This window comes from Grammomys surdaster, unplaced genomic scaffold (genome assembly GCF_004785775.1).
Source record: "Grammomys surdaster isolate TR1022 unplaced genomic scaffold, NIH_TR_1.0 187, whole genome shotgun sequence".
In the NCBI taxonomy this organism is placed as follows: Eukaryota; Metazoa; Chordata; class Mammalia; order Rodentia; family Muridae; genus Grammomys; species Grammomys surdaster.
In genome coordinates this window covers 6730052-6753897 of record NW_021604632.1, presented here as the reverse complement: position 1 = coordinate 6753897, position 23846 = coordinate 6730052, and the positions used below count along the sequence as shown (strand labels likewise).

At 49.3% G+C, this 23846-nt stretch overlaps 1 protein-coding gene across 1 annotated transcript in view; it reads left to right on the top strand.

Moving 5' to 3' along the window:
• Zfhx3 (zinc finger homeobox 3) overlaps positions 1-20816 on the top strand; it is a 166820-nt gene extending 146004 nt beyond the window's left edge. The window contains exons 7-9 of the mRNA XM_028768699.1: positions 8287-8389; positions 9516-14972; positions 19044-20816. Of these exons, the coding sequence (XP_028624532.1) occupies positions 8287-8389; positions 9516-14972; positions 19044-20758 (7275 nt within the window). The 3' untranslated portion in view covers positions 20759-20816. The remainder of the gene's footprint in view (positions 1-8286; positions 8390-9515; positions 14973-19043) is intronic.
• Positions 20817-23846: the final 3030 nt, after the last annotated feature.

Genomic DNA, 23846 nt, shown 5'->3' with positions numbered 1-23846 from the left:
TCTGACAGAACTGGTTCTTCTAGTTGTGAGGCTACTTTTGCAAGTGATGTGTTTCTTTCTCGATCCAAAACAGTTGCGTGCAGCCAGTCTCCAGAGTAAACCCGGAATCCTCTTTGATGCCTGGGCTCCCAATCTTGGTCAGATGCCAGGGTTATTCTTCAGAAAAGTTTGGTGTTAAAATGGAATTTGCAATTGTTGTACAACTAAGTGATGTTAATGAGCCTGTGGCTGAAATCATGTCCCCGAAGGGCATTTTACAGTAATTTTATTAGAAAATTGGCCCCAGGAAAGTGTTGGTTAGGCTTTCTGACAGTTTATCTGTTTTCGCTTAGCCAAGTGACGAACTCTGAAAGCGATCTGATGAAGATACCTCCTAACCAAAGCCTTCCTTCCTGTGTTTCATCACGAGGCGTAGCCAATGTGCCTTGCCATTCAACCTCCGAGAGGCAGAAGTCATGTCTCCTAGGTCGGATCCTGAATGGCAAGGCAGATAGCAATGAGCAGAGTGGCCCAGGCAGGTGGCTTTGGCTGCAGAACAGAAAAAACTGTCAAAGGCTCCCAGATCCTTGATCCCAGCTGGATGTGCGACATAACCAGGGTCTCTAAAGCTAGACGTCCCGGAGAATTTTTATTTCGGTGTCTAGGTCTAGAGTCTCAAGGAAGTAGCTAGTATTGGATTTCAGTCCATCTGAAAGTAAATTCCGCCTTGATAAATGGAAATAGATTACTTTTTACGCAATGTCTTTCCGTTCCGTTGTAAATGGAGAGCATTTTGAGGAGGCTTCATTTAATAATACCTTATCAGACAGCTTTCAGGAACCTGCAGTGTCTAATACGTCTGTTGCCATGGTAACAGCTGCTTGCTTATGCTCTGCATCTCATATCTATGTCTTCCATGGGTCCCCTTCTTTTTACTGATGAGGGGGCTTGAAAAAAAAATGCTCTCCACTGGCAGCATTTGCAGAGCTAGCCATCTACCGTGGAAACAGCGCCCACAGCACTTGCTTCTGCGTGGCCTACCGGAAACAACTCAAAATAGTATTTTTTTTTTTAACACGTCACATGAAAGAAGGAAATCTCTAAAGCTTTAGGCCAGTGAGACAAGCTCGCCCCTACACTTGGCTGGGCAATCCCCTCCACCATGTTGATCTCAGATACCTAAGTCTTAATTTCCAGACAAGCCAAGGCTTTAGATTGGGGAAAATACTCTGTCCCTGTATTTGGGGGGAAGGATGAGGGCCCAGGGACACATGTTTCTGGCTCCTCAGCAAGAATGGGAAAGACCACCCACCATGCGTTTCAATACTCGTAAATTATTCTAATTGATCAGTGTCTTCTAAGTGACAGGACATACCACTGGGATCCTAGATCATTAATACGGGGACATTTTCTTTGTTCCTTAATCACTTAACAAAATGGGACCTCGAAGCTGAAATGAGGCCGGGCCAAGAACACCTTTCTCAGTAGCCCTTCCTCTTCCTCCTCTTTTCTGGTCCACAATGACTCCTCTTTTTATTCCATAGAAGCCAAGATGCCCTCCTGTGCTCCCGGCCCCCTGCCTCGACCATGGTTTTCTCTCGGCCTCTCTTCGGGGCGACAATAGTTTGGTCCCCTGTGTTCTTTAAACATCATCTATGACTCTCTCTGCTTCACGTATGCGGGGACCTCGGGCCAGGCTTCCCCCCTCCCCCACAAGGGGGCTCTTGTGCTCCCCCTGGCCCCGAGGCTGTCACACCCACCTGCGTATCAGCTCTTTCACTTTGTGTCCATCTCGGAGGAAGGTAATGAAAATAATCGGGCTTCATTAATTCCAAGCCCTGCGAGATGATAGCCATTTGGAGCCTGTTTGCCAATTAGATGGTCTAAATTAGAAGTGACCTTGGTATACCGCCGCCGCCTGCCTCTCGGGGTCTAATGAAGCTTTGCTCTCCAGTCCATTCCCCCTCAGCTCTCTTGTCTGTGTGTGTACACACGCACATGCATAACTGCTCCTGTTTCTTGTGTCCTTACCCACCCCCACTCCATCAGTCCGAATCATTCTCAGTTTTAAAACTCTGGTTCTGGTTTACATGTGTGTTATTTTGATCTATATCAATGTTAGTGTAGCCTACAGCTCTGTCTGTCTGTGTGTGTCTGAGTTTCACACCATTTTAGAAAGGAGATATGTGGGGAGTAGGGAGGGAGGTTTGTCAGTGAATTCCAAGTTACAGGCAGGTAGGAAGACAGCATCCCAGCGTTCTGTTACGTAGTAGGCCAACTGTCCGGTATTCTGTTGCACAGTGGGGCAACTACAGTCAACTGCAGTCTATATTTTGAATATAAGAGAAGCTTTTTAGTGTCTCATGAAGAGATGATAAATGTTGGAAGAGACACATATGCCAAGGTCCTCATTTGATCAGTACACAGAGTACATGTGTTGTGAGCCCCATAAGTTTATACTATTACACGCATCAATTAAAATTTCTTGAAAGTAGTCCAGCTGGTTCACATCGTTATAATCCTAGCACTCAGGCAGGGGGATTATGAGTTGGAGGCTTGCCTTGGGCGATATGAGACTTTATGTCTTAAAAAGTAAAAATTTTAGAAGCCTACTATTATTTTTTTTTTTTTAAGATGACACATGGCAGAGACAAGGTCTCGTAGAGACAGTGCTACCATGCCTCACTGGCAGTAAGAAGGAGGGAAGGGTATCCCTCAAGCTCTGCTCTGAGTGGTGCCCGTGGGGTCTGACAGGATAGGGAGAGCCAGGCCCTGAAGCCTCCTTATCAGGAAGCACTCCACTCACTAGCAGCTCAGCTAGAGGTCAGCCTGAAAGCAGTCAAGTGTTAGGCTCATGCCTAGAACCTACAGAACTAGGACCCAGAGAGCGGCTAGGTCCAAGCCACTGGAGATCTGTCCTAAGGCTTCTGGTCTTCCTTCTCGCTTAGGTGGCTCACCATGTTGATTCCCACTGAAAAGAGAAGGCTTTGAGTCTTCTTGGCAATCTACCTTTCGCCTGGACAATGGGTAGCCTTTCAGAGGGGCGCCCACCTCAATGGATGTTGACACTAGTAGGCTCATCGGATTTTCTGAGAAGCTATCTCTGCTGTCCAGTATATGGGAGGTGTTGGTTGTATTGAGCTAACCTAGACCACCTTATCTTGCAGTAGCTCTGACAGATAAACTTGAAGGATTATTACCACAGGGAGTAGGGTATAGCCTAAGCTACTCTCGTTGTTAGATGCAGACCATCCATATCTGTGACTCCAGAGCCTGGAAGAGCAGGCCAGCTAATCTTTCTAATTAGTTTCCCAAAAGAAATGACAAATGCCAGCAATCCCTTCTTATGTCACTGTGGGGACCAGAACTACTAAGACCCTGGGTGTATACGGTGCTTTGGGGTCCACTCATCACAGGGAATCTTGAAAGGGATTAGTTTACGGTCCACAATCCTGAGGACCTAGGAAGAGGTTAGAAGTAGTCACTCATGAGCCCATACCACTGTCTGTAGGTGACCAAGGGAAATTCACCGCAGTCCATGGATTATTTTCCCCTGTTGGGGAGCTGTTGATTCCTTGAAGTTGTATGAGGTCTTCTGTGCTCTTCCTGGAGGCGACACCTTTCACTGAACTTCCTGAGGGGTGGAGATCTCCCCAGGTTACTCTGGGTGGTGAGCTTCCTGTGAGCAGGAACCCTGTCTTGGCATGGCATCTCACGGACAGGACAGCTAGAAGGCAAAGGGCAAAAGAGTAAACTGAGTCACCCAAAGGCCCTCCCCTTTCCACAAGGGCGTGGCTTTGGGATTGAGGGTGATGCTTAACAAGTGAGAATTGCTCAGACTAGAAGGGCCTCAGGTTCAGTGGAAGAAGCTCCAAAGTGAACCAAGATGGCTGCCCACTTGTCGTGAAGACATTAAAGCCTCCGCTTCCGGATTTCCGGTACCTGCTTTTCAGCCAATGATTCGGACTAGCATCCCTCTCACCTCTGCCTATTCTGTATCGTACTTATCTTGGCTCAGAAGAGATGGAAGGGAAGCATCTATCGTCACAGCCAATCCTGAGGGGTTAATAGCTCTACTCAGCTGATTAAGTTTTTCTTTCTTTAACCAGAACTCTGTCTTAATGTTAAGTCTACTTAAATATTCCTGGACAAGAAATGCAGCTTAACGTGTTGGGTGTTTATAGTCGTGCAGGTAATGTGGTTTCCTGTCTCTGTGATTAAACACCATGACAAAGAGTAAGTTATGGAAGGAGAGAGTTTATTCTGACTTATGATTCCAGAGGGCTGAGAGTCCATTCTGGCAGGGAGGCAGGGCAGCAGAGAGCACATCTGTACCATGCAAGCATGAAGCAGACAGGCAGAATATGAACTGGAAATGGGGTAAAGCGAAAATCCTCAAAGCCTGCCCCTCGTGACATACTTCTCCCAGTGTCTTTAGGGTTTTACTGCTGTGAACAGACACCATAACCAAGGCAACTCTTACAAGGACAACATTTAATTGGGGCTGCCTTACAGGCTCAGAGGTTCAGTCCATTATCATCATGGTGGGAGCATGGCAGCATCCAGGCAGGTATGGTGCAGGAGGAGCTGAGAGTTCTACATCTTCATCGAAAGGCTACTAGCAGATACTGGCCTCCAGGCAGCTAGGATGAGGGTCTTAAAGCCCACACCCACAGTGACACACCTATTCCAACAGGGCCATACCTTCTAATAGTGCCACTCCCTGGGCCGAGCACATACAAACCGTGCCACCCAGCAAGGCTGCACCTTCTCGGTCTCCAAACAGAGACCAAATGTTAAAACACATCCAACTTCAAGGGACATTTCTCATGTAAACCACCACAAGCGGCCGTCAGAAAAATCAGCTTACATGTGTGTAGTTATCTGAGCTGATTGTATACTGGCCATAGTTGGAGGCGTGGGTGGGGCTGAGGGCAGGCATGTGAGGTGAAGAAGGAGGGGCAGAGAGCAAGCTAAGATGTTACCTGCAGAAAAGCCGGCGGTGGGGTCCAGTTCTCTGAGGAGCTCAGAGGTTTGGGCATACTTGGAATGGCTATGACCGGGCCATTGTTTGGCCCTCTCTACACTCTGTGCTTTGATGCACCTGCTAGAAGGGAAAATCTTTTCAGATCTTCACCCAGCCCTGTTGAGTGAGCGATGAGCTAGGCTCACTGCACACTGTGACTCCGACCCTTCCACACAGTCCAGGAGCCAAATATGATTTTGGAAACCAAGGCAAGCACTGAAGGAGCCCTGCCTTTGTCCCCTCTCCTCACTGAGCAGGACTCACCCAAGAGTTGTTAGCACGGTTACATTCCCAGCCCTCTAGGAAGAAGAAGCTTAGGGCGTAAGGCTCTGGACACTGGTAGGAAGAGAAGGAAGAAGAGACACAGGCCTGGAAAGAGTAATGTCTGGGAACAGATGGGAACCCCACTAGTAGGACTACACAGTAAAGTGGCTTCTCCAGCAAACTCGGTGCAGGCACAAGCATACATAGGCCCCGCTAGGTTTCCTAGACCTCCCCTTTGCCTCCTGGGGATTTCTTGCCTATTCAATGTCACAGGCCAACTGTCTCCTCACTCCCCAGGACAGGCTGAGCATAGTATAGTTGGGGTAAGAGCATGTAGCTAAAAGTCCCTCCTTAAACACACCTGGGAGGGAAGCATGTAGTTAAAGGTCCCTCCTTAAACACACACGGGGCAGGAGTTCCGGGTTCGGAGGCCAGATTGAGATGCAGAGGAGCATGTGAGGTTGATGGTTATATTTCGGGGAGAGTTAATTGATGGAAGGTGAAGGCAGACAAAGAACCGCTGCTTACTGCCTTCTTGAATCCCAATCAGGAATTATGATTAAAGTCACAGCGAGACAACAGAGGGCTGATGAATTGGCGTCTTTTTTTTTTTCCCTCCCCTTTTTTTTGCCGTCATTCACACTTGATTGACTTCAACCTTTCAAGTGCAAAAGTCTCTCTTTTCCATTATTATTCATAGCCATCTGAGTTTTTCTAATTAAAGTGTATGAAAACAATTACTGATCCGTCGTACTGAGTCTGTTGGAGGGGATGTCTGCCTTACTGTACCGCTTAGAAAAAGCCCATGGTTTTCTATAATGATGCATGGCTGAGGTGAGAGATAATTTTATTCTTTTTTACTCTGTAGGGCTTTTTTTTTTCTCATGATTCATTTTTCATAATTCCTAAAGATCCCCAAAAAGGACTGATCCTGCAGCTACAAAGGTGTGTGGGGGTCTTTTTATTTGTCTTCTCTTTCTCCTCCTCTTACCCCCAACCTCGTGCTCTCCCCCGACTGGAGACTATAAATTAATCGGTGACCTTTCACTTCTTGGATTCCCGCTGGACTCCCCCAACCACACTGGTCAGAAATGCTTTCTATTAAAAAGAAAATAGAACGAGTTTGGCAATCCCCACCCCATTCTGGATAATTCCGCAGCTAGCTAGTTCTCGAGGCAGCTGTTGCAGGCTCTGTGTGCGGTGGTGCAGCTGTCTGGGGGCGGGCACATGCCTTTCCCATTCACCTGCCAGACACCTGCTCTGCCTAGCACGGTGGCCCTTCTCAAGACCCTTCTCTGTAGTGCCTGTTGCTTAAGTCTTGTGCCTATTGGCTTCCAGACCTGGAAAAAAAAAAAAACCATCGTGCACACCAAAATACGAACTCTTCTTTTTAGTTAGCGGCCACGGTTGTCTGGGTTTCCCCTACTTGTTGAGACTGTAGCTAGCGACCCTAGCGGTTGGCAGCAGCTATTTGAAAAAGGCTAGGCTCTCACAATCTCTCAAATATTTTTAAAATATTAAATTTGAACAAAACACTAAAGCAAAATTAGTCCTGTAGTATAGTTTCGTCTGATTGGTCCAGCAGAGTCTCCAGGTGGGGCTGGGCACTGCGCCACCACCACCCGTTACTTCTCCAGCAGTTGTCAAGTTAAAGACAGTTTCTGATTCATCTGGGATTGTTATCAATGCCAAATTTTCCTGCCTCATGGCAGGCAAAGAGAGATTGTTGCCCCCACCCCCTAACCCCTTTAGTTTCCAGAATGTCACACACGTACACAATGAGACGTGATCGTGTCTATGCCCCATTTTGTCCTCCAACACCACCTACATCTTAGTTAACATGACCCTACCCAGATGAGGTAGACAATCTGTAGGTCCCACTGCAGACTGAGGAGCTATGGGCAGTGGGCACTTGCAGGGGAAGGGAGAATTGCTTGATTTTTTTAAAGGATGTGGCCACTGGTGAGCCAGACTTGCAGGCTAGTGAAGCTGTTGCTCTTTAGATGGAGAGCCCTTGCTCTTCCCCCTGGATACTGAAGGCTGCCTTTGCCTGTCACACACACACACACACACACACACACACACACACACACACACACACACAGAGGAGAGCCTGTGATAGGGGCTAGCTTCTGGCCACACAGCAGGGAGGCAGAGAGAAAAGTCTGAGGATCTGACCTAAAATGTAGCCACTTAGATCTCAGGGCTAATTATGGAAATGCTCCATTAGGGGCTAACAGCCGAGTCTCAGGGTCAGGGAAGGGGGGACCCCGTTGTAGAACGCTGTGCAGAATTAGCTAGATTGCTGGGATGCTAGGCACATGCTCCCTCTGATGCTGTATGCCTCGTGAAAAAAAAAAAGGCTCTAGATGAAACTCTGACTTAACGTGAGTTACCAAAACCGCTTGTTTGTGCTTGATATCCGCTCGTCAAGGGTTACACAGTGTTGTTTCTTGGAAAATCTGCCAGTGTGTGCATGTCCTTAGTCTCTCTTTGTTCTCCGCTCTGCCTCTTACCCTTTCCCTCACTCCGACTCCCCTCTTCTCCTCGCCTGAATACATTTCGAAAACAGTGCTACAATGCTCCCTGCTTCAAGATTACCACGTACTTTACTAGGTATGATTTAATTAGGGCCTTATTATGTTTGCGGCGGCTTAAGGTGGGCCTTTCAACTTATCTACCTAATTGGTTGCACGAGAAGTTTCACAGCCCATGACAAAACATTGTCAGTGATCAAAGTCAAAATTCTGCATAAAAGAAAAATATTAATAATAAGATTATTCTTCAAGTGTGCACTGCTAATTATGTCCAGAATGTAACCGTAGAAACACTTTTGACTGATGTGAGCTTTGTCTGATAAACATGAATCTTCACTGAGCTATGCAAAGTGACACCTCCAGCTCCTACACTGGGGAAGGCTAAATTTTGCTTATTAAATACTTTTGAAGCCTTTCTTATTTTGTGTCTGTCTCCTCCACGACTTGACTCTTGTTGTCTCTCTGCCACTCTCTCCTCAGGTGACCGCTCCTGAGATGGTGATGCCCAGCAGTATGTTCCTCCCGGCCGCTGTTCCGGACCGAGATGGGAACGCCAATATGGAAGAGGCGGGAAAGCAGCCTGGTCAGTGTCGCCAACCTTAATTCCTCCAAACCGAAACAAGATGAATTCTTGGTCAAAATTTTCATGAGGCATGAGGGCTGAGGGATTCTTTGTAATATATCCTGAGTGAATGGGACTGGTAGGTTTCATCACCAAAGCCTGTGGCCTTTAGGTCTTAGGAAGTACCTCGTAGTCAGTTTGCTCACATCCGTCCCTGTGGCGCACTCAGCTGAGGACTAGGCTGCTAGAGATTTGCCATTCAAAGGTGTTAAGAACTCTTAGTTGTCTCTCTTGCTACCTCTGCATAGAACTCTTGGAATCTTCTGGAATCACCTTGTTTAGACATAACATTTGTAAGGACCGCTGTCACAGACATTTCTGCTGAGGTTAAGGAATGGCTCTTAGGCCTCCGGGTTAAGTGGTTCTTAGCTCTCCCGAGTCTTTAACACACTCTTACAGACATCTAAGGCCCACACTGCCGGTGCCCGGCCTTCTTTCTTGTGACGTGTCCACATTAGAAGTAGGTGGTATGACCTGGAAAGAGCCAGGGTATTTATGGATATGATCAAATTTTTATTTTTTAAAGTAATGCAGTTCATTAACTTACCTGCTGGCATGAGCAAAGACCTGGGTTCAAGAACCAGTGATGTAAAAGCAAGGGGCCTGGGGAGTCACATTAAACACGTAACTAAAATGCTTTTCAGAATCCCGAAATGTAGAACTTCCTCTCCACGTAGGATAACATCAGTGCAGATGTCCCTGACGACAGATCTGATGTGCTAAATTTTTATAACCACAAAGGTGAGCATAAAGGGTACCGTTAAGATCTGTAACCTTCAGACTACCTTCGAGAAACTGAGGCTTCAGAGTTAAATACTGTTCCGGAGACTGTTAGGTCTGTGCTATGACACAGGCCTGTTACTATTGGACCTATGTATAGCCTTCTTCCTAGCCATCTGTTCTTGGGCACCTTGTTTATGTGCGTATTCTGCTGGCCCTGTGGAGAGAGACTGGCACGCCGTTGGATGTTTTCTGTATTCATAAAGCTGGGCTAGATAACCGGCTCTGGTTGCCACCCTGGAAACAAAGCCTTCTTTGTCTTTGGGCTTGATGTGTTTGGTTTTTTTTTTTTTTTTTTTTTAAACAGAAACTTCAGAGGACCTGGGAAAGAACATCTTGCCACCTGCGAGCATGGAGCACAGTGGGGATCTGAAGCCCTCTTCTGCTGACCCCAGTTGTGCGAGAGAAGACTCGGGCTTCCTCTGCTGGAAGAAGGGGTGCAACCAGGTCTTCAAAACCTCCGCCACTCTGCAGACCCATTTCAACGAGGTGCACGCCAAGAGGCCCCAGCTGCCGGTGTCAGACCGCCACGTGTATAAGTACCGCTGCAACCAGTGTAGCCTGGCTTTCAAGACAGTTGAAAAGCTGCAGCTCCACTCTCAGTACCACGTGATCAGAGCCGCCACCATGTGCTGCCTCTGTCAGCGCAGTTTCCGGACTTTCCAGGCTCTGAAAAAACACCTGGAGACGAGTCACCTGGAGTTGAGCGAGGCTGACATCCAACAGCTTTATGGGGGGCTACTAGCCAACGGGGACCTCTTGGCAATGGGAGACCCCACCCTGGCTGAAGACCATACCATCATTGTTGAGGAAGACAAGGAGGAAGAGAGCGACCTGGAAGATAAGCAGAGCCCAACTGGCAGCGACTCGGGGTCAGTACAGGAGGATTCAGGCTCAGAGCCAAAGCGAGCTCTCCCTTTCAGGAAAGGGCCCAACTTCACTATGGAGAAGTTTCTGGATCCTTCCCGCCCTTACAAGTGTACCGTCTGCAAAGAATCCTTCACTCAAAAGAACATCCTGCTAGTGCACTACAACTCTGTGTCGCACCTGCACAAGTTAAAGAGAGCCCTTCAGGAATCGGCCACCGGCCAGCCGGAGCCCACCAGCAGCCCCGACAACAAGCCGTTTAAGTGTAACACTTGCAACGTGGCGTACAGCCAGAGTTCCACGCTGGAGATCCACATGAGGTCTGTGCTGCACCAGACCAAGGCCCGGGCAGCCAAGCTGGAAGCTGCGAGTGGGAGCAGCAACGGGACTGGCGGCAGCGGTGGGGTGTCCCTCAGCGCCTCTACCCCAAGTCCCGTGGGCAGCGGCGGCGCTAACAGCACCTTTACCACCGCCAATCCAAGCAGCGGTGCCATGGCTCCGGGTGTAAACGCGCTGAGCCAGGTGCCCCCCGAGAGCGTGGTGATGCCTCCGCTGGGGAATCCCATCAGTGCCAACATCGCTTCCCCTTCAGAGCCCAAGGAGGCCAACCGGAAGAAGTTAGCGGATATGATTGCGTCCAGGCAGCAGCAGCAGCAACAACAACAGCAGCAGCAGCAGCAGCAAGCCCAGACACTCGCCCAGGCCCAGGCTCAAGTTCAGGCGCACCTGCAGCAGGAGTTGCAGCAGCAGGCTGCCCTGATCCAGTCTCAGCTGTTCAACCCCACGCTCCTTCCTCACTTCCCCATGACCACGGAGACCTTGCTCCAGCTGCAGCAGCAGCAGCATCTACTCTTCCCTTTTTACATCCCCAGCGCAGAGTTCCAGCTCAACCCCGAGGTGAACCTGCCTGTAACCAGTGGGGCACTGACGCTGACAGGGTCAGGCCCAGGCCTGCTGGAAGATCTGAAGACTCAGGTCCAGATCCCACAGCAGAGCCACCAGCAGATACTGCAGCAGCAGCAGCAGCAGCAACAACAAAGTCAGCTCTCTCTTTCCCAGAGCCACTCAGCCCTCCTTCAGCCAAGCCAGCACCCAGAAAAGAAAAACAAAGTGGTCATCAAAGAAAAGGATAAGGAAAGCCAGCGAGAGAGGGAGGGGCCAGAGGGGGCAGAGGGGAACACGGGACCAAAGGAATCACTGCCAGATGCCTTGAAGGCCAAAGAGAAGAAAGAGTTGGCACCAGGGGGTGGTTCTGAGGGCTCTATGCTCCCTCCACGCATTGCTTCAGATGCCAGGGGGAACGCCACCAAGGCCTTGCTGGAGAACTTTGGCTTTGAGCTGGTCATTCAGTACAACGAGAACAAGCAGAAGGCGCAGAAGAAGAACGGGAAGACGGAGCAAGGCGGCGGCGAAAGCCTGGAGAAGCTGGAGTGTGACTCCTGCGGCAAGCTCTTCTCCAACATCTTGATTCTAAAGAGCCATCAAGAGCACGTGCATCAGAACTACTTCCCTTTCAAACAGCTGGAGAGGTTTGCCAAGCAATACAGAGAGCACTACGATAAACTGTACCCCCTGAGGCCCCAGACCCCGGAGCCACCCCCACCCCCTCCGCCACCTCCCCCACCTCCGCTTCCTGCGGCACCCCCCCAGCCAGCTTCCACACCGGCCATCCCCGCGTCGGCTCCGCCCATCACGTCGCCTACCATCGCCCCCGCCCAGCCTTCCGTGCCTCTCACCCAGCTCTCCATGCCAATGGAGCTGCCCATCTTCTCGCCACTGATGATGCAGACGATGCCGCTGCAGACTCTGCCAGCTCAGCTGCCCCCTCAGCTCGGCCCGGTGGAGCCGCTGCCCGCCGATCTGGCCCAGCTGTACCAACACCAGCTCAACCCCACCCTGCTCCAGCAACAGAACAAGAGGCCTCGCACCAGGATCACGGACGACCAGCTCCGAGTGCTCAGGCAGTACTTCGACATTAACAACTCCCCCAGTGAGGAGCAGATCAAAGAGATGGCGGACAAGTCGGGCCTGCCCCAGAAAGTGATCAAGCACTGGTTCAGAAACACTCTGTTCAAGGAGCGGCAACGGAACAAGGACTCCCCGTACAACTTCAGCAACCCTCCCATCACCAGTCTGGAGGAACTCAAGATCGACTCCCGGCCCCCTTCCCCAGAACCCCAGAAGCAGGAGTACTGGGGAAGCAAGCGGTCCTCGAGAACAAGGTTTACCGACTACCAGCTCCGAGTCCTGCAGGACTTCTTTGACGCCAACGCTTATCCAAAGGACGATGAATTCGAGCAGCTTTCTAACTTACTGAACCTTCCAACCCGTGTCATAGTGGTGTGGTTTCAAAACGCCCGGCAAAAGGCCAGGAAGAATTACGAGAATCAGGGAGAGGGCAAAGACGGAGAGCGGCGTGAGCTTACCAACGATAGGTACATTCGAACGAGCAACTTGAATTACCAGTGCAAAAAGTGCAGCCTCGTGTTTCAGCGCATCTTTGACCTCATCAAACACCAGAAGAAGCTGTGCTACAAGGATGAGGATGAGGAGGGGCAGGATGACAGCCAAAACGAGGACTCCATGGATGCCATGGAGATCCTCACCCCCACCAGCTCCTCTTGCAGCACCCCTATGCCCTCACAGGCTTACAGCACCCCAGCACCATCGGCCAGTACCGCGCCCTCCGCCTTCTTGCAGCTCACAACGGAGACTGACGAACTAGCCACCTTTAACTCAAAAGCAGAGGCGAGCGATGAGAAGCCAAAGCAGGCCGACCCTCCCAGTGTACAGCCAAACCAAACCCAAGAGAAGCAAGGACAGCCAAAGCCAGAGGTGCAGCAGCAAGAGCCTCCGGAGCAGAAGACAAACGCGCCCCAGCCCAAGCTCCCACCGCTGGCTGCCCCTTCCTTACCGCAGCCTCCTCCGCAAGCGCCCCCTCCGCAGTGCCCCCTCCCTCAGTCAAGCCCCAGTCCCTCTCAGCTCTCCCATCTGCCCCTCAAGCCTCTCCACACGTCAACCCCTCAACAGTTGGCAAACCTACCTCCTCAGCTAATCCCCTACCAGTGTGACCAGTGCAAGCTGGCGTTCCCGTCCTTCGAGCACTGGCAGGAGCACCAGCAGCTTCACTTCCTGAGCGCCCAGAACCAGTTCATCCACCCCCAGTTTTTGGACAGGTCGTTGGATATGCCTTTCATGCTGTTTGATCCCAGTAACCCACTCCTGGCCAGCCAGCTGCTCTCGGGCGCCATCCCTCAGATCCCAGCGAGCTCAGCCACTTCCCCTTCAACGCCCACCTCCACGATGAACACGCTCAAGAGGAAGCTGGAGGAGAAGGCCAGTGCGAGCCCCGGTGAGAACGACAGCGGGACGGGAGGAGAAGAGCCTCAGAGAGACAAGCGTTTGAGGACGACCATTACCCCGGAGCAGCTGGAAATCCTCTACCAGAAGTACCTGCTGGACTCCAACCCGACTCGAAAGATGCTGGACCACATCGCGCACGAGGTGGGCTTGAAGAAGCGTGTGGTACAGGTGTGGTTTCAGAACACCCGAGCTCGGGAAAGGAAAGGTCAGTTCCGGGCTGTGGGCCCGGCGCAGGCCCACAGGAGATGCCCTTTTTGCAGAGCACTCTTCAAGGCCAAGACAGCCCTTGAGGCTCATATCCGGTCTCGGCACTGGCACGAAGCCAAGAGAGCCGGCTACAACCTGACTCTGTCTGCCATGCTCTTAGACTGTGATGGGGGACTCCAGATGAAGGGAGACATTTTTGACGGAACTAGCTTTTCCCACCTCCCCCCGAGCAGTAGTGACGGTCAGGGAGTGCCCCTCTCGCCTGTGAGCAAAACCATGGAGCTGTCCCCCAGAACTCTTCTCAGCCCATCCTCCATCAAGGTGGAAGGGATCGAAGACTTTGAAAGCCCCTCCATGTCCTCGGTTAACCTGAACTTTGACCAAACTAAGCTGGACAACGATGACTGTTCCTCCGTCAACACTGCAATCACAGACACCACAACGGGGGACGAGGGGAACGCCGACAACGACAGCGCGACAGGAATAGCGACTGAAACCAAATCTTCTGCACCGAACGAGGGGCTGACCAAGGCAGCCATGATGGCGATGTCCGAGTATGAAGACCGGTTGTCGTCTGGTCTGGTCAGCCCAGCCCCGAGCTTTTATAGCAAGGAATATGACAACGAAGGTACAGTGGACTACAGCGAAACCTCAAGCCTGGCAGACCCCTGCTCCCCGAGTCCCGGGGCAAGCGGGTCGGCCGGCAAATCTGGTGACAGCGGGGATCGACCTGGGCAAAAACGTTTTCGCACTCAAATGACCAATCTGCAGCTGAAGGTCCTCAAGTCATGCTTTAATGACTACAGGACACCCACCATGCTAGAGTGTGAGGTCCTGGGCAATGACATTGGACTGCCAAAGAGAGTTGTTCAGGTCTGGTTCCAGAATGCCCGGGCAAAAGAGAAAAAGTCCAAGTTAAGCATGGCCAAGCATTTTGGTATAAACCAAACGAGTTACGAGGGACCCAAAACAGAGTGCACTTTGTGTGGCATCAAGTACAGCGCGAGGCTGTCTGTACGTGACCATATCTTTTCCCAACAGCATATCTCCAAAGTTAAGGACACCATCGGGAGCCAGCTGGACAAGGAGAAAGAATATTTTGACCCAGCCACTGTACGCCAGTTGATGGCTCAGCAAGAGCTGGACCGGATTAAGAAGGCTAATGAGGTCCTTGGACTGGCGGCTCAACAGCAAGGGATGTTCGACAACGCCCCTCTTCAGGCTCTTAACCTCCCTACCACATATCCGGCGCTCCAGGGCATTCCTCCTGTGTTGCTCCCCGGTCTCAACAGCCCCTCTTTGCCAGGCTTTACCCCATCCAACACAGGTGGGTCCTGTCCCAGGTGATGGCTTTCAGAGTTCAGCAGAAGCTCAGTTTTTTTAATGAGGTTAACCCAACACTCTTGAGCGGTAGGCAAGCAGGAAGCTAGCCTCTTTGGTCATCTCAAAAGGCAACAAGATTGCAGGTCCCCTGCAGCCACGTGCCAGCACATTCCTTGGACACCACTGTGCAGGGGCGGAAGTGCCTACTTCTAAGTATGTTACTTTCATGGTGTGTGTTATTAAGAATCACCTGATATATGAATTTCCAGGGAATGTCAAACCTCGTGGTCACGTGATCCCACCTGTGTAATTGGTACACATGGAAGACAATGGGATTCCCCAGCTAAGTCTGTATTGGACCCCGCAGCCGCTAGCTGGCTGGAGAGAATTGAAATGAACCCTTTGCCCTCACTCCTACAGTTCCGCCCATTGTTTTGAGAGCAGGAAGCCCGCTCTTGTGATGTTACGTGTTCTGGGGGCTTCCTCCACAGGGTCTCCTCTATTCAGAAGAGTGATCGTTTCCACAGAGAATTTCCGTTTGAATTCACTAATCTTGTACTGGGCAATGTAGTTTTTAGTTTGGGCGTGAACACATCGACTCTTTCAGACAAGTGACTAACAGTGCACTCTAGGGAATCCCCAGCCACCCTTCCGTTCTCCATTCCCACCCTTGGGCATCTGGAATCACACACGTTTGCTGCTTGTATGGTCTCTCTTAAAGCTAGGGACTCTTAGAGTTCTCCCGACAGATGCTCCCTGCTTCTGTCTTCACCCATCTCTCTGGGATCCAGCGGTCCTCCTCAAACCGGACCTTCTTCTCCAGCATTCTGTTAGGGTTAAGCACACACTAGCAAGTCCCCTCTACGAAGGTCTGTGCTAACTAGCCACAGCACTCCTCACAGTTCAGCCTTGTATCTCCTCACCCTCACCCTCACCCTCACCCTCACCCTCACCCTCACCCTCCAGGGCTTGCCACTTCTGTTGCCTCCCAGAGTGATCCTAGTTAAATTAACATAGCAATCTTTGGTGGCAGTGTTCAACAGTATAGAAGCTACTGTATTCCTGCTCTCTAGTTTCTTACCAAAGGGACAAGAAAAGAAAGCATTGAGACAGAGGTTCTGTATGCGACAGAGAATGAAGCCAGCAAAACAAACCAAGAAAGTAAGTGGTCAGACATTCGAGTTATCCTTGTAGCCCAGGACGCTGGCGGGAAGGCCCAGCATACAATATGAAAATAGGAGACTGGGGGACCAGCAAGATGGCTCATTGGGTAAAAGCATTCGCCATACAAACCCAATGACCTGATTTCGATTCCCAGAACCCACGTAAAAATGCCAACGCACTGGCGCACATCTGTAATTCCAAGATTCTAGATGAGAAGTTGAAGCAAGAGACTGACCCAGAAGCTTTTGGGCCAGCTACACCTGGGTGTAGCTGGGCAGACTTAAGAGAGGCCCTGCTTCAACAGTGCAGAATGCAAGAACTGATTTCCAAAAGATGTCCTTTGGCCTTCAGATACCCACTATAGCACATGTAACACACACACACACAAACACACAAAAAAATAATAAAATTATTAAAAGTAGAGTCAGAGTGTCTGATGTATCCCCTCAGAGACATCTGAGGCCCAGAGAGATCAAGATCATTCAGTAAGCTAGGGTAGGAGACAGAGTTCCCAGTCAGGCCTCTATATGCTCTTCCACAACACCCAGTATGAGCCAGTCAGTTAGAAGGTATGTGCTGCCCAGGTTCTGACTGCTTAGAGTGGACTAGGGCTAGAAAGCTGGGTTCTTCATCATCAGGACAGCCAGATATGCCTCAGTTACCAAGCACCTCAGCTACTGCAGCTTGTAGAATCACTGGAACAGGAATGGTGTGGAAAGGAACCTGTGTTTATCAAGCAGTTACCATATGCTAAGCTCTTTCCTCATGGCCAGCTTATGGCTGCAGTCTTCGACTATTGAAGGCTGAGGTTTTAAGAAGTCTCCCAGTGAACCAAAGGTCACACGTCTGATGTGTGTCAGCCATAACCCACACGAGGTCAGTCTGACTCCACAGTAACTGAGTTCCAGTAGGGGATGAAGAACCTGGCCCCGTTCTGATCTTACAGATCAGAAAGCCAACAATAGTCACAGCCACGGTGTGAGGGTGCCCTGAGCTGCTCTGTCGAGTGTGGCCAGTGCAGAGCTTGGTAAATAGCAGGGGTTCCGTAGTGTTCCTTAGCGTCCGAATCTCTTGGTCGTCCACCAGATGAACACACACAGTCTCAGTCTAAGGCCTTCTGACCCGAATCTTTCACTTGAAAGCATGAAGCTATGGGCAAAGCCACAGACGTTCTAGACAGGCCCACTGCCTCCCGGCACACAGAAAGTCATGCCCTAAACTCAGAGCTTATAATTCCAACAAGCCTTCGCACTTTTCTCAGTAGCCAGTCACATCTTAACTAGGTCCCGTCCCTCATATACATGAAATAAATAGGATGTGTTGCCTTCAGTGGCTCTCCTGGGACTGGCAACGGACTGCAGTGGTGCTCTTTGCTCTCTTTACTCTGGAGCATTTGATACATTGTATCATTCAAGCCGACAGTCTTCATCCAACTCTAGGCTTCAGGGTATTGTGGTTTTGCCCCACTCCTCAACCCCTTACCCCAGAGGACAGTGTCATACTAGGCAAGCTCTACTTCAGCTTTCTGGGAGAAGATGGGGAGGTGCTCCAAGGTCTGAATTTTCTGGTGCCCGCCTCTTTTCGCCATCTTCCATTATCCAGTGAGCTCTGCTTCCCTCCCCCCACCCCCAACACACACACACACACACACCTGTCTTATCACAGCTTGGGCTTGAGAAGAGACACCATGACTGAGGCAACTCTTATAAGGGACATTTAATTGGGGCTGGCTTAACAGTTTCAGGGGTTCAGTCCACTATCATCATGGCAGGAACCATGGCAGCAGCTAGGCAGACACGATGCTGGAGAAGGAGCCAAGAGTTCTACGTCTTGATCCAAATGCAGTCAGAAGTCCTCCATCTTCAGGCAGCTAGAAAGAAGCTCCCAAAGCCCACCCCCACAGTGATGCACTTCCTCCAATAAGGCCACACCTACTCTAACAAGACCACTCCTTTTAATGGTAGCACTCTCTGGGCCAAGCGTATTCAAACCACCACAGAAACTCGGTCCTGTGACTCTGTGACCTAGTTTTTGTGAGACACAGCTGTGGAGATGAGAGGCTCTTGGGCCCTGGGGTGGGTAAACTTTCTGCATGTGGTGCTAGATTAGGGCTGATCAAGGTAGATAGGACTATACTTTGTATGGTCTGGGCACTATAGTCCATTGTCACTGAGAAGCAAAACTTAAAGCAGCAGCTAGGATAGGCTCTGATACCCTGGGATCTGAGGGTGTCATCACCCTAAGTGTCTGCGACTCCATCGGCCCTGTTGTGGTTGTGTGTTGTTGACTCCGAAGACTTACTCTTGCCCATCAGCAGACCCAAGGCACTGGAGCAATTTTCCCTGAATGAGTTGTTCTCTTTCTTCCCAGACTCTTCCTCTACCTTCTCATTCATCTTCTCTCTACCCTACTGAAGCCGCAGTGGTCAGGATGATGACATGTGTAGAAGCTGGTGTGTGTGTTTATGCAGCCTTGGGGGGCCTATCTAGGATTCCGGCTTAGGCGTTCTCCTGTGGCCATGCTCGTTCCGTAGCATTTTGATGATGGTTTTGGTTTACGTGAGTCCCAGTTGCTAGAAGCTGATCTGTGCTGGGCAAAAGCAAATGGTATCTGGAATTGACAGCAAGGAAAGGATGAGCTAGTGAGTGTTGATACTGGGCAGGGAGATGCTGCAAGGTTTTCTGAATGAAGACGAATAGAAGCTGACCCAGGTCTGTGTCTTGATTAAAAAATACTTGTCCCACTAACCCTGAGCATGGCAGGGTACATCTGTTGACAAGACTGGCTTTGAGAGGACCCTTTGGGTTTAAGTATCTGTGACCATGCCAAAGGCATGGGTGCAACACTTGAGTGTGTGATTCACCCACTCCTAGACTGACTTGTGATTTCTCTCTGTCTCCATTCCTTTTAGCTTTAACGTCTCCTAAACCGAACCTGATGGGTCTGCCCAGCACAACGGTACCTTCCCCTGGCCTCCCCACATCTGGATTACCAAATAAACCGTCCTCAGCCTCGCTGAGTTCCCCGACCCCAGCACAAGCCACCATGGCAATGGCCCCTCAGCAACCCCCACAACCCCAGCAGCCGCAGCCACAGGTGCAGCAGCCTCCGCCGCCGCCAGCAGCCCAGCAGATACCCACACCGCAACTTCCCCTGCAACAGCAACGGAAGGACAAAGATGGTGAGAAAGGAAAGGAGAAGGAAAAGGCACACAAAGGGAAAGGGGAACCCCTACCTGTCCCCAAGAAGGAGAAAGGAGAGGCCCCTACCGCGGCTACAGCGACCATCTCAGCCCCACTGCCCGCCATGGAGTATGCGGTGGACCCTGCTCAGCTGCAGGCCCTGCAGGCGGCCTTGACTTCAGACCCCACAGCATTACTCACAAGCCCGTTCCTTCCTTACTTCGTACCGGGCTTTTCTCCTTATTATGCCCCCCAGATCCCTGGCGCCCTGCAAAGTGGGTACCTGCAGCCGATGTATGGCATGGAAGGCCTGTTCCCCTACAGCCCTGCCCTATCGCAGGCCCTGATGGGGTTGTCTCCAGGCTCACTACTGCAGCAGTACCAGCAATACCAGCAGAGTCTGCAGGAGGCGATTCAGCAGCAGCAGCAGCAGCAGCAACAACAACAGCAGCAGCAGCAGCAGCGGCAACTACAGCAGCAGCAGCAACAACAACAAAAAGTGCAGCAGCAGCAGCAGCAGCAGCAGCCCAAAGCAAGCCAAACCCCAGTCCCCCAGGGGCCTGCTTCCCCAGACAAAGACCCTGCCAAAGAATCCCCCAAACCAGAAGAGCAGAAAAACGTCCCCCGTGAGGTGTCCCCCCTCCTGCCGAAACCCCCAGAAGAGCCAGAAGCAGAAAGCAAAAGTGCAAGTGCGGACTCCCTCTGTGACCCCTTCATTGTTCCAAAGGTGCAGTACAAGTTGGTCTGCCGCAAGTGCCAGACGGGCTTCGGCGACGAGGAGGCGGCGAGGAGCCACCTGAAGTCCCTCTGCTTCTTCGGCCAGTCTGTGGTGAACCTGCAAGAGATGGTGCTTCATGTCCCCACCGGCAGCGGTGGCGGCGGCGGTGGCGGTGGTGGCAGCGGCGGTGGCGGCTCGTACCACTGCCTGGCGTGCGAGAGCGCGCTCTGCGGGGAGGAAGCGCTGAGTCAGCATCTCGAGTCGGCCTTGCACAAACACAGAACAATCACGAGAGCAGCAAGAAACGCCAAAGAGCACCCTAGTTTATTACCTCACTCTGCCTGCTTCCCCGATCCTAGCACCGCATCTACCTCGCAGTCTGCCGCTCACTCAAACGACAGCCCCCCTCCCCCGTCGGCCGCCCCGTCCTCGTCCGCTTCCCCCCACGCCTCCAGGAAGTCTTGGCCGCCAGTGGGCTCCCGGGCTTCGGCCGCGAAGCCCCCTTCTTTTCCTCCTCTCTCCTCATCTTCAACGGTTACCTCAAGTTCATGCAGCACCTCAGGGGTTCAGCCCTCGATGCCAACAGACGACTATTCGGAGGAGTCTGACACGGATCTCAGCCAAAAGTCCGACGGACCGGCGAGCCCGGTGGAGGGTCCCAAAGACCCCAGCTGCCCCAAGGACAGTGGTCTGACCAGTGTAGGAACGGACACCTTCAGATTGTAAGCTTTGAAGATGAACAATTACAAATGAATTTAAATAAAAAAAAAAGATTAATAACAAACCAATTTCAAAACTAGACTAACTGCAATTCCAAAGCTTCTAACCAAAAAAACAAAAACACAAAAAAACAAAAACAAAAAAAAGGAAAAAAAAAGGAAAAAGCGTGGGTTGTTTTCCCATATACCTATCTATGCCGGTGATTTTACATTCTTGTCTCTCTTTTTTTTTTCTTTTAATATTAAAAAAAGAAAACACAAACCCTAACCCTGTTAAATTGTGTCCTTTTAAAGGTACTATTGGTCTGGGAAACTGAAGTCCACAGGGCCTGCCTATTGTTGTTGGAGCTTAAACCCCTTGTATATTTGCCCCTTTTGAGAACTGCCCCACCTTGATAGCACAGAGGAGCCCGGCATGCACTGTATGGGAAAGCACTCCACCGTGTTGCGGTTTTAAATTTCTTGCTATCTTAGCATTCAGATACCAATGGCTTGCTAAAAGAAAAAGAAGAAATGTAATGTCTTTTTATTCTCAGGTCAATCGGTCACACTTCGTTGTTTTCAGAATCATTGTTTTATGTTTTTTTTTTCTTTTGTTCCAGAAAAAGATTTTTTTGTTTTGTTAATTTAAAAAAAAATGGGCAGAAAGTATTCAAGAGAAACAATGTGAACTGCTTTAGCTTTCTGGGGATTTTTAAGAATAGCTTTTCTGCTGAAGCCAATTTCAAGGGGAAAAGTTAAGCACTCCCACTTTCAGAAGAAAAACAAAACCCACACACAAAGAGTGTTGAGGACTTGTAGCTTAAAAAAAAAAAAAGACAAGTTTTAAAAACTGACTTTCTGTATTTATGGTAGGTATGACCATTTTTGGTGTTGAGTAGATTGCTTCATCGGGAATGAGCTGAAGCAGTATGGTAGACTTAAACCCTTTGTACATTTAGCTTTTGTGTGGTCCAGCGACAGCTCCTCATTTGATGTTGTCTTGTTCATCCCTAGTGGATAGATTGCAATCTATTGCTTCACCCAGCTTCTCTTCCCTTTGTCCCTTAATTCAACTTTGTCTCTATCCCCCTTCCCCCCAACTCCCGTCCTCTAATTTCCCACTTAAAGTGGCCACCTTTATTTCTTGGAGGATGGCTGCAGAATTATTTTATAAACCTAAAGAAAGGATTTCAGAGGATTCTAGGGATCATCAGGATTCTCACAGATTATTTTTGTTGGGGAGTTGAGACTTTTGGAAGACATTTAATTCTAGTTACCTGTATCTGGTAGCCCTAAGCATTTATTTTTTAATTTATCCCTACTTTTCTTCCTCTCTCTCTCTCTCTCTCTCTCTCTCTCTCTCTCTCTCTCTCTCTCTCTCTCTCTCTCTCTCTCTCTCCTCGGTCTGTGGATACTTCAAATATTCTTTTCTTGAACTAAAACATTTGTTTCAATTTGTGTAATTGGGGCTGTGTGCTTTTTCTAAGACGTTTTTGGCTATTAATTTGGTTTTGTTTGTTTGTTTTTCTTTTTTGTGTTTGTGTCTTTACTTTCCTCTCTCAGAAAAAAAAAAAAAAGAAATTTCATGCTTTAAAAAAAAAAAAATCCAAAGACACACCCTTTCGCTGCTGATGCAGAAAAAAAGGGAAAGGGTTCTAGTTACTTGAGAATTTGTTTCTGATTTAAACAAACAAGACTTAGTTTAATAAAAGAAAGAGTAACACAAAACAGTTCCCAGGTTGTTATGTGCTTCTTCTGCAAGCAGAGAGGCCATTTTTAATGATAATTCCAGATACCAAAAGACACATTTTTTTTTTTTTTAACTTCAAAGTTTTGTCCTTCTGTCAGGCAGTCTGAGCAGCGAGTGATCCAGAGTGCAGCCGACAAAACAGATAGCAATGTATGGACAGCAAAAGAGGAAGCCTTGCAGGAGGCATGCATGTTTATGTTAATGTCCATAGTCCTACGACAACACGATTCAACACACACCCCCTTGTCATCTTAAAAATACCGTCTGAGCTTTAAAGGAAAACTTTGTGCTGCTAAAACAATAAGTTTTGAAGACAAATAGATGCTGTGCTGCCTCTCTTTCCTAGCCAAACACCAACAGACACAATTTCCCTTGCCCCCAGAGTGTGAAGTCCTCCTCCCTCCCTCTCTTCCTTATGTTTCAAAGGGAACTTTGAAGACTGTGAATCCAGGTTCCGTTGGCCACCTTCTGGGCTTCTCCCCCAGTGCTGAAGCCATTCATCAACTTTGCAAAAGACTGGAGCATTCCAAGATCTGAAATTTTTCATTTTTCTTTCCTTTTTTTTTTTTTTTTTTTGCCGGGACTATTTTTATGAATTCGTTTTTAGTTAAAGAGTAGATTCTGAACTGTTGTACATATTTCTAACTAGGCTGATGCACAGTGCAAATTCCTTTTTAATTTTTTAAAGGTAGAAATAATAAAAATACCATCCTAACTATTCATATCAGTATCCAGTTGTAGCATAAGGTGTCAAAAACAAGTACACAAAACACTTACTGTTTTAAATACCTATTTCCTTTTAACAAGAATTCTTGTATTTCTCCCTGTGTTTTGAGATGAACACTTTTAAATTTTAAAGTTGTACAGTTTTTTTTGTTTTTCATTATTTTATCTTGTTTGTAACTCTATGAAATATATATATATATATTTTTTGCCATTTAACTGTTGTATGTTACTGTGTCTGTATCTATAGAAGAAAAAAAAAACACGTTTGTTTTTGGTTCTCTGTGTGATACCAATTAACAATTTAACACTAGCTTTACCTGTCAAATTCTGCTAGGTCTTCTCTGAAAACTGTCGTTTAAAAATGATATTGCTTGGTAATAGTGCAATTTCTACCCTCCCTACTCCCAACCTCAAGTTTCTTTGTGACTCTGCCAGCCCTTCCCCAATGGTTTTGTTTGTTCTATTTGGAGCTACAATCATCCTCCCTCTGTGAGGCAGTGACTGTCAGTGTTTCACTGTGCCATGCCTTGACCTGTGAGTGTGTTTTGGCAACAATAAGGTAAGGCTGGGTAGAATGGCTTCTACTCATCAGTTTTCCTCAGAGGAGGTGTGGGATTGTTCCAACCCGGAAGCGGGT